Raw genomic sequence first — 16,685 nt, forward strand, 5'->3', positions numbered from 1 at the left:
ACTGGAGAAAAATAGGTGTGTTCATTTCAAGCAACTGCGTGGCCTTGACACTAAAATGTTCCCTAGCTACACTAGAATTTTACAAATAATCATTTTAACACAATTTTCCTTTGTTTTCCTTAAGTGCGAATAGGGCTTTATTGGCCCAGATGACCTAACTGCAGCATGCTTTTTCCACTGTTTTTTAAAGTCAGGGACTGCAGCTGTGTACACATTCACTTAATATGCAACACGATAGATGTGAGTGGATCCTTTGTCTGTTTGATGCAGTTGCAAAAGAGAGGGGAGGAAACCAACAAAGAATCTCCCCAAACTGTGTTAGAAACTCACAGAGAGGTTACCCTGTTAGTCTGTATCTTTACAAACAGACTGGCAGTCCTATAGCACTTTAAAGACTCAGGCTACATCTACACTTGCTTTCCTCTTTCAAAAGAGGAATGCAAATGAGGGAAATCAAAAATGCAAACAAGGCACTGATTGACATATCTTTTGCTTCATTTGCCTAATCTCTTTTCAGAAGATATTCGAAAGAAAGAAAGCAGCGTAGACTGGGCTCTTTCAAAAATAAGCCCCCATCTTCGAAAGAACACTTCTTTCTGAAGTAAAATAGGATGAAGGGTTCTTTCAAAGATGGGGTTTATTTTTGAAAGAGCCTGGTCTTCACAGCTTTTCTTTCTTTCAAAAGAATCTCTTCTGAAAAGATTATGCAAATGAAGCATAAGATATGTAAATCAATGTCTCATTTGCATTTTTATTTCCGTCATTTGCATTCCTCTTTCAAAAGGGGAATGAAAGCGTGGACATTTAACAGAACAGTTTGTTAGGTGACGAGCTTGCTTGGGGCAGACCCACTTCTTCAGATCTGAAGAAACTTTAAAAAAAACTTCTTCAGATCTGGAGTTGTGGGTCTGCTCCCCCCTCCCCCCAAGCTCATCACCTAATAAATTATTTTGTTAGCCTTTAAAGTGGTATAGCACTGCCGCTTTGTTTTGTGTGAGGCCATTAGGAAGAGAGCGCCTGGCTGGAAGCCGAGACCTCTGGAGCAAGGGCAGCGGAGGTGCCCCAGCCTACCCGCAGGCGCGGCACGCTTCCAGGGGGCGGGCTCTGGATCACCAACACAGCTTGGCCGCAGCCGTGGCGCGCTTTCCGCGCCCTGGGGCACAGGCTCCGCCCAGGAACTGGCCTATCTCAGGAACCGGGCGGCCGCAGCCGGTTTCTATGCTCGCGCCGAGATCGGCACCAGCCTGCGGCGAGCCATGGGAGCCGGGCTCTTCTTGTTGCTGCTGCTGCTGCTGCTGGGGGTAAGTGCGGCTGGCGGCGCTCCCTGTCCCTTGGTGGGGGTAGCGGGGCGCGCCGATCGCCGGGCCCACGCGCTCCCTGGCCGTACTCTGGGGGTCGCTCCCTGCGGCTGCGGGCGCGCGGAGTGCAGCCCCCCTGGGTGGACTGGAAAGGGTATTCGGAGGCGGGGAAAGCCCTCCTGGGAAAGTTGTTTGCCGCTTCCGGGGCAGCTCTCCTGGGTGGGCGCCAGGGAGAGGGGGGTTAACTCTCTCCGTCTTTACGAAAAACTTTTCCAGTCTATTGACTAGTAAAAAGTGAGTTGCTGACACGCGGGGCTGCCCCGTGGCCTTGCGGGTGCTAGTTTTGGTTGGCATTTTCCCCGGAGGTTTTGTCCTGGGGCAGAAATCTAAAGATTAATCTTTCATTGCTGGAGATTCCAGGCCTAGCCTGGAGCGGTGGTTGACTGCCTTTTGGGGCATGTGGGCTTGGTTTTCTGGAGCAGAGTTTCTTAAAAATTTTGAAGCCATGGAATGACTATGAAAACTGTTTTTTGTTTTTTTTTAAAAAAAACTTGCCAGACCGAAAAAGAAAAAAAAAAGGGGCGGGGGAAGCAACATATCCAGCAAAAACAAAGCAAAGTAATTCAATCAGGTATCATAGTGATGAAGAAGTAACAATGTATCTGGTTTTAATAACGGAAAACATATACCATCAGTGTATGGTATCAAAAAGTGTCAGATGCTTACAGCACACCTGTGAGTTGGTCACACAACACCAGTGTTCCATGGAACATAGTTTAAGAAATGCAGCTCTAGAGGTCCAGCAGAGGAGAAGCTTTAGTTCTTCTCTGCCTCACAGCGGAGGTGTGTCTGGAGTTTGCTTAATTGCCAACTGGTATTCAAACAAGAAATTAGTTTCCCTTAATCTTGGCGATGCCTTTCATCTCAAGTGTTCAGACCATTCTCTCATCAGTACCCAGCTGAAGACATTAGTGGCGTGTGTTGGCCTGCCAGGACACAATGCATGCCCTCCCAGTTCCAACAGTTAGCCAGATTCACACCTTTTCCTTTTCAGGGGTCATAGATGCTGCTCTGTCACTGACAGGCATTGTGGGCCCCCAGCCCTCTAGATTTGGTGTCAGCCTGCCACTGGTTCCACTGTACTGCACTCTGGAATGACACACTGGCCCTTAGAATAACCCAGCACGACCATAGGTGTGTCTCTGAGAATGTACAAAGTCAAAGAAGGGTTTGTTCATTTGACACATTGGGGCATATTTTCTACAGGTTGATTCATCAGCAATATCTGAGCAAAGAGTAAAGTCCAGTATCCCCACCTGTGGTGATGGAGAATATCTGCATCTTGACTACTGCTGTAAATACTGTCATGCTGGTAAGCATTTTGTGATTTGTAGTTTCCTTGGTTAACAGAGCAGTTTTCAGCAAGCATGTTTGTGCTGTAAGATAGAAGCTGAATGGGAGAACAAAACATGTTTACAAAAGCCATCAAAGGCCATTTTATCTTGTTTTCTCCTCCTGTTCAGTGCTGCTGTTGTGCAACTCACTTGAGAATGCTGTCCAGGCTTTCACACTGTAGGTTGGGCCTGAGTGACCCTGGCAGCCTGTCAAGAAATGATTTCATGTTCTAAAGGCAGAGCCTACATAAGTGCTGAAGGAAGATGCTCCGAGATGAAAAATTTTGTCTGAACTCTCAAAAATTGAACCAATGCCCAGGCCTCTGATTTCAGTCCCCTCAGGTTACCTAATCATAATAACTCTTGTCAAATACAAACTCTCAGTAACAATATTCAACAGAAATTATGTGTTTTTTAAATCTTTATTGTGTGAACTGTATACATATCCATCTTGGAGCTATGTGTTGTAAAACTCATTCGTTTTTTCACTTAGCTTTGTCCAAGGAGCATTCTAGCCTCAACTTGTTATAATCTCATGAGGTTTGCTCTGTGGATTTTCTAAATCTTGTGAGTGAATTTAGTATTCAAAGATTAAATTCACCCTTGTGTGGAGACCTCGAACAAGGCATATATGTTACTTGAATGTGACTGGAGCTGTGGTTTGAGGACTTCAGCCCTGTTAGCAAAGTTAATTGAGGGGCCCAGAGCCTGAGGCTATGTCTACACAGAAACCACTATTTCGGAATACATTTTTTATCTCGAAATAGCAAAGCCACAGCTAAGCAGCATACTTACATACCAGCAGCTTATGAGGAATTGTGAATACAAAGAGAAGGAAATTGTCTTTGTAGGGAGAGAACCATTCGGAATCTTTATTCAATCCTAATGTACTTAGTTGTGTTAAATTTGCAAATGAATTGAGACCCCCTCTGAGGCTTGTTTTTTCTAATGTTATCTGACAACTGACTTCTTCTTGTGCTTCCTGGTTTAATTGCATATATTTAATCTCCTTCATCTCCACTCCTCACAAGGAATGGCTGAAAGGAGTCATTTTGGAGTAGACACTAGAGAGAGACTCTGGGGGGTAGCTGTGTCAGTCTGTAACTTCACAAATAACAAGTAGTCCTGTGGCATCTTGGAAACGTATTAGGTAATGAGTTTTCATGGACCAAACCCTCTTCCTCAGATGAAAGAGCTGGAGAGGAAAAAAACAATCCAGGGTTTGTATAGCAGGTTGGGGAGGGGGACAGGAAGAGTGAGGAAAGGTTGCTTGTCGCTAGTACAAGAGAGGTAGCCGTGTTAGTCTGTATCTTCAAAAACAACGAGTCGTCCTGTGGCGCCTGAGACTAACAGATATTTTGGAGCATAGGCTTTCGTGGGCAAAGACCCGCTTTGTCAGATACATGAGGTGCACTCCCGCATCTGACGAAGCGGGTGTTTGCCCATGAAAGCCTATGCTCCAAAGTATCTGTTAGTCTATAAGGTGCCACACGACTTCTTGTTTGTCACTAGTAAGACCAGTTAATGAGGTAAATCAAGTATGGTGTGCCTCATCCCTGTGAATATGAAAGGTGCAGAAATTGCCATTGCAAGTTAGTGTTTCATTAACTGGTCCTACTAGTGACAGAACCCTTTTTTCCCCCCTTCCTTCTCTATCGCCCTCCTCTACTCCAACACTGGCTATGTAAACCCTGGATTCTTTCATCTGAGAAAGTAGGTTTTGCCCACAAATTTGTTAGTCTCTAAAGGTATCAGCACAGGCCTGCTTGTTCATCTTGCAGTACACTTGAATCCAGAGAGAGTTCATCTTGTGGTATGCTTGAATCCAGTTAAGTAGTATTGGGATACAGTTGAGATACACAACTATAGTATCGAATTTGTTTCTCCCTTTTGTACAGGCACTTATGTTGATGAACACTGCAAGGTTCCACATACTGAAGGAATTTGTAAACGTTGCACAGACGGGGAGGATTTTACTGCTCATGCAAATGGCCTAGATGAATGCGTGCAATGTAAACTGTGCAAAGAAGGTATAATACAAAGCTCAAGCTGATCTGTAAATACATTTGGGTTGGTTTGGGAAAATCTGTAATACTCTTTGTTCCTTGGAAGAATCTGTTGCTTCAGTCCCCTGGGTTATTGTGATAGATTTAAGAACAGTTATGCTTTCTTAAAATTACGTTTTTTAATAGCTTGGGTGTAATTTGATTGCTTTTCTAGCAAAAATTTGTAAATTCAGTTTGATTACATTTATAATCAATTTTTTTCTCAGATCAAGTAACTATGAGCACCTGTACTTCAACGAGCGATACCGAATGTCAGTGCAAGCCTGGCTATTTCTGCCCTACTCGAGGCTGCGAGATGTGTTACAGATGCAAGTCAGAGTACGTGCACTAACTGATTTAGGCAGTTGCCTTCCATATAGTACAGTAAAAAGTAAGGCCCACCTCCTTGAAGCGCTTATTCATGTATACCTTTTGACACAAAAATAATCCCATTGAAGTCAGTGGGACTGCTGAACTATATATTTACAAGTATTGCTCTTCTGCTTGTTCTGTTCCCTTTACACACGTTACCTCCATACTTCCTGATTACTGCACCTGCCATATTTGAATAGACTTTGCAGGGCTACTGGTCAGGACAGCTAACTTAGTTAAAATACCCAGAATTTTAGGATACTGTGCCAGCTATTGGAGGAAACTAATTACATACTACTTCTTAGTGTTCTTTCAGTAACTATTTGTATACATTAATCTCTCCCAAAGGGCTTCTGTATTTTTGCTGTGCTTTCATGTAATCTTCCAGCATCCTTTTTTCTTCATGGTTTTTCAGGTACTTTTTATTAGCGATTGGTGAAGATCAGCTTTGTTTTTTAATTTGCACATTGTCCATGTGTATGTTGTTCGGGTGAGAGCAGGGGTGAGTGCAAGTACAGATTTGGTTTTGTGACAATTATATTTTTGTTGTAAATTTAAGGTGCCCAGAAGGTAAAGAAATTGTGCAGAAATGCAATGCAACAGTTGACCTGGAATGTGGCCATCCTCCCAGAGGTACAGTACAAACTCTGGTTATAAGAGGCTGAGTTTCTGACTCATTATGGTTGATTCTGAAGCCGATTATAAAAGTGAGACCTAGGCCAGGCCTACATGAAAGGGGATGGTCAAATTAAGATATGCAACTCCAGCTAAGTTAATTAACGTAGCTGGAGTGGACGTACATTAATTTGAGTTTCCACGTTGTCTCTGCTGCATGGGGGCAACAGGTGTGAAGGCTCCTGTTGACTTTCCTTACTCCTAGTGAGGGGCAGGAGATCTGGAGTTGTCCTTTGAGTTCAGTTTAGCACGTACCTATTAAGCAAGCAAAATCGAACTCCAAAAGATCAACTACGGCACTATTGATCATCTCTGGAGTGAAGGGGAGCCCTTAGAATTCCTACTTCAGAGTGATTGATAATCCCACATAATTCATGCTGGCAGCCAATAGATTGAGACAGACTCTTGTAGGGTAAGTTGTGCAACCAGTCAATATTTTTGTTGATCTTTAAACGAGCAAAGGGTCTTGTCTTGGTGAAAAGCGCAACATAGTGGATATGCTTTTCCAAGGTGTCCTGTTAAAACAGTTTAAAACTATAGGCAATATGACCTTCAGAAATTCAGTTAAATATTAAAATCTGCAAAATATCTATATTGTGGCATAAAACTGAAAGGATATAATATACTTTTATTTTCCCTGTTGAGCCTATAGATTCCTGTCTACTAGCTTTTTAGTTTGCACTGACACGCCCCAGCACTGGAATACTCTGGTGTATTAATACCTGAGAATGACTTGGCTTTCGTGGGAAAGAGATTGTTACAATGACACCTCTAATCTGCTGTTTTGTACATGTTTGTCTCCATTTTTTTTATCTGCAGCATAAAATTTCTTACTCTGCAAAAGCAAACAAAAACCTCTCTTACATGTGGCTTTAGTATTTCATGCTTGCCTCTTCACCCCTCCCCACCCCCTTCCAGGAACTGAGGATGCTGCACCTTGGATTGCAGGAGTTTTCATCTTGGCATTCGTGATGTTCCTTGTTTTGGTTGTGTGCCTTCTCATATTTAAGAAAAGGATATCCTATAATAAAACAAATGAAGGTAACCAATTTTTTCCATGGATAACCTGAGATTCAGAGACTCAGCTTCCCAAAGCTAGATGAAGTAAAAGCTGAGAGGCCCTTGTAGCATTTGTGTTGTCTCTGATGGACGCATTCTTAAGAGCTGTTGTGCTCATTCAGGCTCCCATTCAGCAAGATTATTAAGAATACTTTTAACTCAAAGCACATGCCTAGTTCTTGATTTCTGTGGGAGTATTACATGTCTAAAGTTAGGCATGTGCTTAAGTAACTTGCTGACTAGGCGCTTCAGACTCCTCTGGGAAGTATTTTGTGACACTGCTTAATTTAGGGAGAAATCTGCCCTTCATTTAGAGAGAGAAGTATTAGCTGTTGCTGTAGGTGAGTGTGAGTGATCTAGTATAGGAGCTCAGAGGCAAAGGGTGGTAAATGATAACAAAGATTGTACACTCAGTTTCTGTCATAGTGATGTTTATTTAGAGTATAAAATTTACTTGCTTTATTTCAGCAGTTTACATGTTTTGTGCTCAGTTATTAAATCCTGGAAGATAACCCTATTCTCAAACATAAGAATAAGAAGGCAAAAGGGGGTATTAATTTTTCATTGTTGCACAAAAACTGACACTCGTTTGGAAAAAATGCTTATATTTTGAAGTTTAGATCAGCTGTATGGAAGTGTTTTGGCTCTGTCTGATGTGCTGTCTGTTGCATCTGTGAAAAACAATTGATCAGAATGTGTCCCAGTTACTGTGGTGCAAAAAAAAAAAAAAAATTCTTCCAGGAGAGGAAACAAAGTGTATGCCTCTGTTACAAGTGATGCAGCTCTAGTGTAAATACTTGTACTTTCATGACTGCAGTAAATCCACCCCCTTAAAAGGCAGGAGCCAGAGTTCTTCCATCATCTACAACAGGGATTTTGGTTGTCTCAGTTATGTCGAATGGGGCATGATGTTTTTCACATCCTTAAGTGATGTACCTAGGTCAATCTGCATTTTAGGTGTAAACTGGGCCTCTGAGTAGCTTTTGGAATGGAGACTTAAAAAAGAAATTATAATAGCTGAATAGATGACTACAGTTAATAGAAAAGATCAAGTTTAGAACAAGTAAAGTGGAATGTAGAGGGTTTTTTTAAGTGCCATTAGCTCCCAAATAGGACTCTTGGGCTGTGTCTAGACTAGCCCCCAGCTTTGAAGGGGGCACGCTAATTAAGGTGTTGGGAGAGTACTACTGAAGTGCTGCAGTGCATATTCAGCACTTCATTATGCTAAATCTACCGTGCAGCAACTTTGAAGTACTGGCTTACATGTAGCCGTGGGTACTTCAGAGTGCCCGCACTCCTTCAAAATCCCTTTACTCCTCAGCACTTCATTAGTAATCTCGCAACACCCTAATTACCGTACCCCCTTTGAAGTTGGGGACTAGTCTAGACACAGTCTTGGTTAATATCTATCTAGTATGTACAGTATACCCCATGCATTTGGGCAGAAGGGTGGCTGTCAGTTCCTTGAGCTTGTCAGCCTGCTTTAGGTCACCAACAGTTAAACTTCTTTTTGAGATTGCCTGATTCTCAATGTAACCAATACATTAATTCAGCTGTACTTAAAAATATAACTTAGTGTTTTTAATCTGTATTCTTTATATGTTTCAGAAATGAAAGCTGCAGAAAAAGATGTAAGTTTCCTTTGGGTATGCTTTACCTTTTTTTTTTTTTTTTCCTTTCACCTGTATGTTAATTGCACAAAAGTTAGTTTTTTAATATGATGCACACTTTAGTCACTTAGTCTGCCCTGATGACCATTGTATATTGAAATATTTTTCTTCACATCATACAAAAAATAAAGCATTTGAGCTTGATAGAAGTTATAAAACGACCTAGACTTGTCTCTAACCTCTCCTTGTAATTCAGTCCCTGTATGGAGTCTTGTTCCATGCTGGTTGTGTAGATACACTACTACAATACAAATAAGATCCATCTTTTTTTTTCCTTCCCCCTCTCTCTTTGGAACACAGCAGTTGTAAATGTCATTGTGATATTAAGGTGCCAAGAACTCCATATGTTGGCTTTAAGCAAATGGTAATTTGGAGGGAATTTTGGCAAAAAATCTTCAATTTTCTCCATTAAGGTTACGTCTACACTACAGAGATTCTCTCAAAAGAAGTTCTTCCGGAAGATTTCTTCCGAAAGAAATTCTTTCAAAAGAGCATCCACACAGCTCCTGCACTCCCAAAAGAATGGGCCAGGGGTTGAAAAATCAGGCCCCATGAGGACTGGTCTTTTGAAAGAACATTCCTGCGGAGCATCTACATGCATTTGCTTTCAAAAGAAGGGGTTCTTCCTGAAATGGGAGTAAAAGAACGCTTTCGAAAGGAGTGCTGCATTCTTTCGATTTACTTTTGAAAATGCTTTCTGTGTGTAGACGCTCCATGGGATCTTTTGAAAGAGCCACACTTCTTTTGAAAGAACTTGCTAGTGTAGACACAGCCTTAGTGAATAAGGAGCTCTGATATTTATATCTGATTAAAGGTTATTACTAGATACCATTGGAAGGTAGAAGCTAGACTACCTCAGTTATCTGTTTTAATGAGATGTTTAGTTAGCAGTAGTAAGCAGAAACATGGTTCAAAGAGATTTGATAACTGGTGTTCCTATGGCATATTTAAATAAAATCTCAATTGTGCAAGATGCCTTAGGGGAGTTTGGTCATTGTAAACGGTATGTGATGCTGGAGGTCCATAGTGAGCAACTCAGCTCTCTGGCCACTCAGCTGTATTTTGTCATTGGTTTTGTTTGGAACTTAGTGAGGTGGGGGCATTGAGTGTGTGTGTTTTATAAAGGCTTAGCAAAGAAATAGGTTATAGTCAAACTGAAGAAGCAGAGCGCGTACAATTGGGTTGAACTGCAATAGTGGTGAGAGCCGGGGAGGTAGTCCATTTATCTTCTCACAGGCCCAGAGCAAATACCTCTGTTAAACTGTTCATCAGCAAAATGCTAATGTTTACATTTTAAATGTAATTGTTGAACTTGAAAGTTAATACAAAACTGGCTCTCACCTCTCTGCCTTTCAGTCCACTTAGCCTGGGATCTGTACTGAGGTGGAGAGTGCAATTCAGCGCTAAGGGAGTTATTGTAGCCTTTTTCCCCCAAAAATCCTACTTTCGCTATATGTGGCAGTCCGCTTGCCTAACTGCAAGGGTTCATGTGTATCTTCTTTGCTATCCTGTCAAAGGTCTAGCTGCTCCTGTTTGTCACTTGTTAATACTGTAGCTTCTAAATTTTTATGTGGCATTTCTCACTCTCAATGAAGCACTAAGTTTGGAATCTTCTTCCACTGCATGGTTCTTGAGAGCTTGCCTACAAAGCAACATATGATTTAATAAATCACTCTTAATTAGCACTCTTTAATAAGACACTCTGATTCCTTATAGGAGTCTGAGGACAGCACTGACATTTTCTTTGCACCAGAAGTGGGGAATGCCAACGTTACTGCACCCATTTTAGAAAACCAAACCTCTGTCCAGAGTCCACCAGTTTCAGCAGTTAATAGTCCTGATTCTGCTCTAAGAAATGAAGTGCCTGAGGATAACAGCGTTACATTTTCTGAGAAAAGTGGCCTGCTACTAAATGTAGAACACAACTCATGGCAAGAGTCTTACTACAGGACTGCAGAATATTCAGCACCAGTGAAGCCTCCAGACAAGCCTAATCTTGTCTTTCACACAGGACAGCCTAATATGTCACAGGATGGGATGCTCCTGTCTCAGTTGGTAAGTGTTCAGCATGTTATGAAACGTGTTGTGTAACCTCATGTAAACAATGTAATAGCTTTTTCTTTTAACATCTAGAGCAGGGGTTGCCAACCTGTGGCATGTGGGCCATCAGGTAGCCCTGCTAGTGGGCCATAAGACTGTTTGTTTGCATTGAGTGATCCCAGGCCTGGTGCCCTGCAGCACCCAGTGGCCATGGTTCACTATTCTTGGTCCATGGGAGCTATGGGAAGCCATAGGCAGCATGTGTTTGTGGCCTGTAGCTTCCATTATGCTGTTAGATTTTTGGGTTTATTTATTGTCTGAAAACTATGAATTCTCATACCAACCTGTTTTAGAGACTGAAATCAAATCATCAGCTGGTTCAAGGATCGTAAGTGAGCAAAGAATGCTTTGTTCTGTTTGAATAAATATAGATGTTTATATTACAGATCAAGGATTCTGAAGCCAGACCTCATATAGTAGTTAAAGAGCTTTCTCAAGAAGGTGAGTTGTTCAAATAAGTGACCTTATTAGAGATCTAAAATCGATACTAAGAGTATTGGACAAATCTGACTTCCCATCTTGTTTGTTATACATAACGACGGGATATTTAAATAATATTAATGTTGACATTTTTATAAATGCTTAAATATTAACACTTCTAAACTGCAGATTTTGTTTGTTGCATTTTCTTTTTGTACTTCTAAGAAACTGCTTTTAAAAATAGCCCCCCCCCCCCCCCGTGCATACATTTCATAACAATTGTTTCTACAGTAACCACATTGTTTTTTCATAGTGTATTCATAGGGACATGAGGCATAGAATCTGGAAAAAATCTTGAGGACAATAAATCCAATCCCATGCACCCTGGCAGGACCAAGACAAGACTAGAAGTTATGTTATGAGTCATAATCTAATTTGATGCTATCAAAAACACCCACATGCACCCCATCTCATATAGTTATGTTACTAAAGATCACTAGTCAGAGTGTGTCAACAACTTTAGGAACAGTAACTTTTTAGAATCAGAGGGGTAGCCGTGTTAGTCTGGATCTGTAACAGCAACGAAGGGTCTTGTGGCACCTTATAGACTAACAGAAAAGTTTTGAACATGAGCTTTCATGAGCACAGACTCACTTCATCAGATGCTGGTCTTGGAAATCAGAAATCGGACCAGCATCTTATGAAGTGAGTCTGTGCTCACAAAAGTTCATGCTGAAAACATTTGTTAGTCTATAAGGTGCCACAGGACCCTTCGTAACTTTTTAGAGCTAGCCATGCTGTAGTAAAAGGTCCATTTACATACCAGAATGTAATCTGCAATGTGAACTCAAGGGGTAATTTTTGGACAGCAGCTTTACCTATAGACTATCCTTTCAAACACACACAATGCAAGAATATATTATATACCAGTAACAATAGCAGTTAAATGGTATACAGTAAACCTCCAAAATGCAAAATTTTCAAGTTGCGCTTAACTCACATTAACACAGGTTAAGTGCAACTCAAAATCCCGCTTCCCCAGCCTGCATGGACCCGGTTCACACAGTCACATTCTCTCTCACTCACACTCATGTGCACGCATGGGCTCAGTTCAAACCCCTGCGCCCAGCTCTGGCTCACCCCCTACCCTGTGCAGTTCTGGCTGAACTCTCCCAAAGGGCTGTGTGGCTCCAGCTCACCCCCCCACCCCCGACCCCTGCAGCCCTAACTCACCCCAGGCTTAACCCCTCTGCCCCCCCTCCCATGGCCCCATCCTCACCGCTAGGCTTAACCCTCCCCAGCTGCCCCCCCCATCTCTGCCCCAGGACTTAACCTTTCAAAAGGAGCTCCAAGTGCTCCTGCTGCCTCCTCGACTGCAGAACATGTGTACTGCCAGGGGAAAAAGCTGTCCCCCGACTTACACGAAGTTTGAGTTATATGAGAGTGTGTGTGAGTGCAATTCTTGCATAACTTGAGGGAGTACTGTATTATGTGGCACATAAGGAAGTAAGCCATGTTCTGATTTGAGGGTACTGGTGACATCAGCTTTGCCTTAACAGACTACATCACACTGCCATTTGTACAGATGTGCCTGTAAAATTCTTTGCTACTAGTGGTCAGAAAGCAATCCCAAGAGAACAATAATACTACATACTAGCAAAACAAAAAGCAGTCAAGTAGCACTTTAAAGACTAGCAAAATAGTTTATTAGGTGAGCTTTCGTGGGACAGACCCACTTCTTCAGACCATAGCCAGACCAGAACAGACTCAATGTTTAAGACACAGAGAACCAAAAACAGTAAGCAAGGAGGACAAATCAGAAAAAGATAATCAAGGTGAGCAAATCAGAGAGAGTGGAGGGGTGGGGGGGAAGATCAAGAATTAGATTGAGTTAAGTATGCAGACAAGCCCCTATAGTGACCAAGGAAGTTCCCATCGCGATTCAAACCATGTGTTAATGTTCCGAATTTGAATATAAATGTCAATTTGTCCGATTCTCTTTCAACAGAGGAGCAATAATGTCTTTTCAGTAACACACAAGTCTGTTCTGGTCTGGCTATGGTCTGAAGAAGTGGGTCTGTCCCACGAAAGCTCACCTAATAAACTATTTTGCTAGTCTTTAAAGTGCTACTTGATTGCTTTTTGTTTTGATAGTGTCTAGACTAGCACGGCTTACTCTCTGTTAATAATACTACAGTGACACTTGTACAAAGAGCATGCTCAATAGACAACCTTTAGCCTCTTTAAAAGACTCTTTTGAACAGGAAAGCGACTGATAGCTGTTCCTTGAGTGTTCATATGTAAGCTTCACTACTTTTGTTGAACTGAACCTTTTGTAATATTGACTTTCAGTAATATATGTGGGTTATTTTTAACCTAAAACAGTTCAGGTCATGCTAATAACACTTAATAAAATATATGGATACAACTTGATTTTTAGAATAATAGTCTTGGGGCCTGTTTACACAAGGCAGTAATGTGCACCAGAAAGTTGTGAGTTCTGAAGTGCCCCACGTTGCACTATAACTGGCCCTCATAGACCTCGCTGACACATATTGAAAGTCCCTAGTGCATGTTAACATAGTGCAGTTTGACCCACTAAGGAACTTTTAGTGTGTCATCAGATCTGTGTGGGACAGTTTATCACTAGCTGGTTGGACAGAGGTGGGCCAGCAACATAGCGTGGAACTAACTGGAGTATACTGCTGAAATACTCTCCTTTTCAAGCGATTTTAATGCCCTTAAATAAAATTGCATGCCAGAAAAAGTTAAATTACAAAGTATGAAAGGAGTAAAATGGCAATTGAACGGTAGTTATCTCTGAACTGATAATGCATTTATAGAAATAGTCATTTTAAAATATGCAGTGATGCTTTTTTTTTACTCCTGCAGGACTAAGTGAAAGTTTTTATTGCTTCATAGAAGAAGTACCATGTCACATCTGGAACACATTTATGAAAACTCATCTAACAGATAATGAAATTCATAAAGCAACTATTGACCATCCGAAAGATATTAGAGAGCAATATTATCAGATGTTAATCATTTGGAGAAACAAATTTGGAAACGAGGCTTCCATTATTAAATTACTAGACAGCCTGTGGAATATAGGACTTAGAAGGCCCCATGAAAACGTAGTCAATTATTTAATAAGTAAGGATATTATAACTATACTAGAGGCCAAAGACAAATGAGTATACTGTTATCAACAAAAATAATCGAGAACAAAAGGATCTGTAACTATAGATATATTTCTGTATGTGACTGTGCTTTAATGCATGTTACCAATTTTTTTATTGTTGATTTAAGAAAACTGAAAATATCAACAAAGTGTACTGGTAAAACAGAGAAATGAGTTGATTCCTTCACTGCAACTCATTTAATTTACAACACTTAAGTCTCAGAAAAGTATCTTATGGGACTCTGTCATTAAACATGACAAGAATTGAAGTTGCTGTGTTCACTAAGAATTAGTCCTGAGTTGTAAGAGACTAAATGAACTTGGATAACCTTTCCATGGTCATCTGAGTGACGAACATAAATGTCCATTGAAATATATAATAAACCTACCTGTTAGGTCTTTGAAATGAGAACTGTAAGGTTAACTGCACAGTAATTGGAGTGACATTTGTTATGGAAGGTTGTGAAGCATATTGTCATTTGTATGTGTACTGATAAACAGAACCAAACAATTTCTAGACTCAAGTTATTTTTATATGAAGTGAGGAATGTTTGAGAAGGATCTCTTCATATTACAGCAAAGTTTAAAATCTAAATAGACCATTATGCCATTTAGTCTGATCCCCTGTATAACTTGGGTCATTAAAATTTACCCAGTGACTTTTGCATTGCTCCCAATAAACAGTGTGTGGCTAAAGAGTATCTTACAGAAAGTCATCCAGTCTTAATATGAAAACATCAGGAGATGAAGAATCCACCATATCTCTTGAGAATTATTCCAAAGGCTGATTGCACTCACTCAAGAATTTTATGCCATGTTTCTAATTTTAATCCATTTAGCTTTAGCTTCCAGACAGGATTTTTAATTTGCCTTTGTCTGCTAGATGGAAGCGCCCTATTGTACCCAGTATTTTCTTCCCAGGAAATGGAATCAGTTACCTCATCATCTTAATAAGAAGAAAGAGGTCTTTAAATCTTCCACACAAAGCATTTCTAGCCTTTGAATAATTTTTGTAGCTCTTCTCTACCTCTTCAAATTTTTAATTTTTTTTTTTAAATATTCACTCCATAATTACATGCACTATTCTGCTATTGATCTCACTAGTGCTACAGAAGTGAGATCGCCACTACTCACTAAACTCTTTGGCTATGTCTACACTAGAGAGTTTTGTCAACAAAAAAGCTGCGTAGCTGCTCCAGGGGTCCCTTTTGTCAGAGTGGATCAAAAGATTGATCTACTTTTACATGTAGACCCGATTTGTCGACAGAAGTTTTGTCAGAACATCTCTTCCAACAGGAACTTCTATAGATGGATGCTTCTAGTGTAGACGTAGCCTTTATGTATCCAAAGATTACACTGCCCTCTGATACAGCATTATGTAGGGGTGGTGTTTCTTTACTGTGGGCCTTCATATCCTTTTCACAGGCATTGATTTCCAGGAGAGTGTCTCCCATTCTGTAGCAATGGCCTGCATTTCTTGTTCCTAGATACATAATTTTGCATTTGGTTTTGTAAAGTGCAATTTGGTTGAATGGACCTGGTTTACTAATAAATAGTATAATCAATATTTACAATAATAGATAAATCTAGTTTTAATTATTCAAGTACTGTATTGTTTTATGATGCAATCTAATGGAATTATACAAATAGAATTTCTATTTCAAATGTATTGTTTGATATGTACTTCTATATATTTTGCTATTAAAATATTTTTCACTTTTTCAAATATGCTGTGTCATTCAATCTCTAACTTAGGTTTTGTTGTAGTAATTGGACTCTGTTTTTTAAAATACTATTCATACTGCAACAACTTTTTTTTTTCTTTTGATCCAAGTATATTGAGAGAGGTTAATAATCTTTCTCCTGTCCTTGGACTGAATTTAAGAAAGTTTTAGAGGCTATTTGTGGCTACTCTGTGATCATGATATACCTTTCAGTGATGTCTTTTAATTGATAACACTCACGAATTCTTTTACAAGGTCTCTCTTAACGTCTCTTTCTTTTAGCTACAGCAGTAGCTATGCCAGTACAAAATCCTGAAGAGAAAATCACACCAATGTGTTCATACTGTTTGCATAAGTGCAGCTGTACTACCGATTAAAAGCCAGGTGTAGACAAGATCTTAGTTTTTGATGGATCTTTTGCTGATCCAGTTGGAAACTGGAAAGAGAAGAGGGACAATTATCTCTAAGCATCCTTCTGAACAATACCCTAGCTGCCAACTGCTCACGGTTATAACAACTTTAGTGGCTATCTGTGGCATTATTTGACACAATTTAACTTTATCAACTATGCATCTTAACTGTTTATACCTTCAGGTCATTGCTTATTGCGCTATTGCTAAAAGATTTCATAAGCTTCATGCTTTTTGACAAATCTCACTATGAGCTAGACCAGAATTTAATGTTTCATGTTTTGGTCCACCTAAGTCAAGTGAAAGTTATACTACGGAAGAATCATTATGATTAAAG

The 16,685-nt window shown here is 40.4% G+C and overlaps 1 protein-coding gene across 1 annotated transcript; it reads left to right on the top strand.

Moving 5' to 3' along the window:
- The first annotated feature begins 1,137 nt into the window (after positions 1–1,137).
- On the top strand, positions 1,138–15,266 carry LOC142015506 (tumor necrosis factor receptor superfamily member 10B-like). Its single transcript, XM_074999054.1, has 10 exons — positions 1,138–1,301; positions 2,565–2,670; positions 4,591–4,722; positions 4,965–5,076; positions 5,669–5,742; positions 6,703–6,825; positions 8,452–8,474; positions 10,230–10,568; positions 11,000–11,054; positions 13,926–15,266. The coding sequence occupies exons 1-10, from the start codon at positions 1,257–1,259 to the stop codon at positions 14,225–14,227; spliced, it is 1,311 nt and encodes a 436-aa protein (XP_074855155.1). The 5' UTR covers positions 1,138–1,256; the 3' UTR covers positions 14,228–15,266.
- Positions 15,267–16,685: the final 1,419 nt, after the last annotated feature.

This window comes from Carettochelys insculpta, chromosome 6 (assembly GCF_033958435.1).
Source record: "Carettochelys insculpta isolate YL-2023 chromosome 6, ASM3395843v1, whole genome shotgun sequence".
Lineage (NCBI taxonomy): Eukaryota > Metazoa > Chordata > Testudines > Carettochelyidae > Carettochelys > Carettochelys insculpta.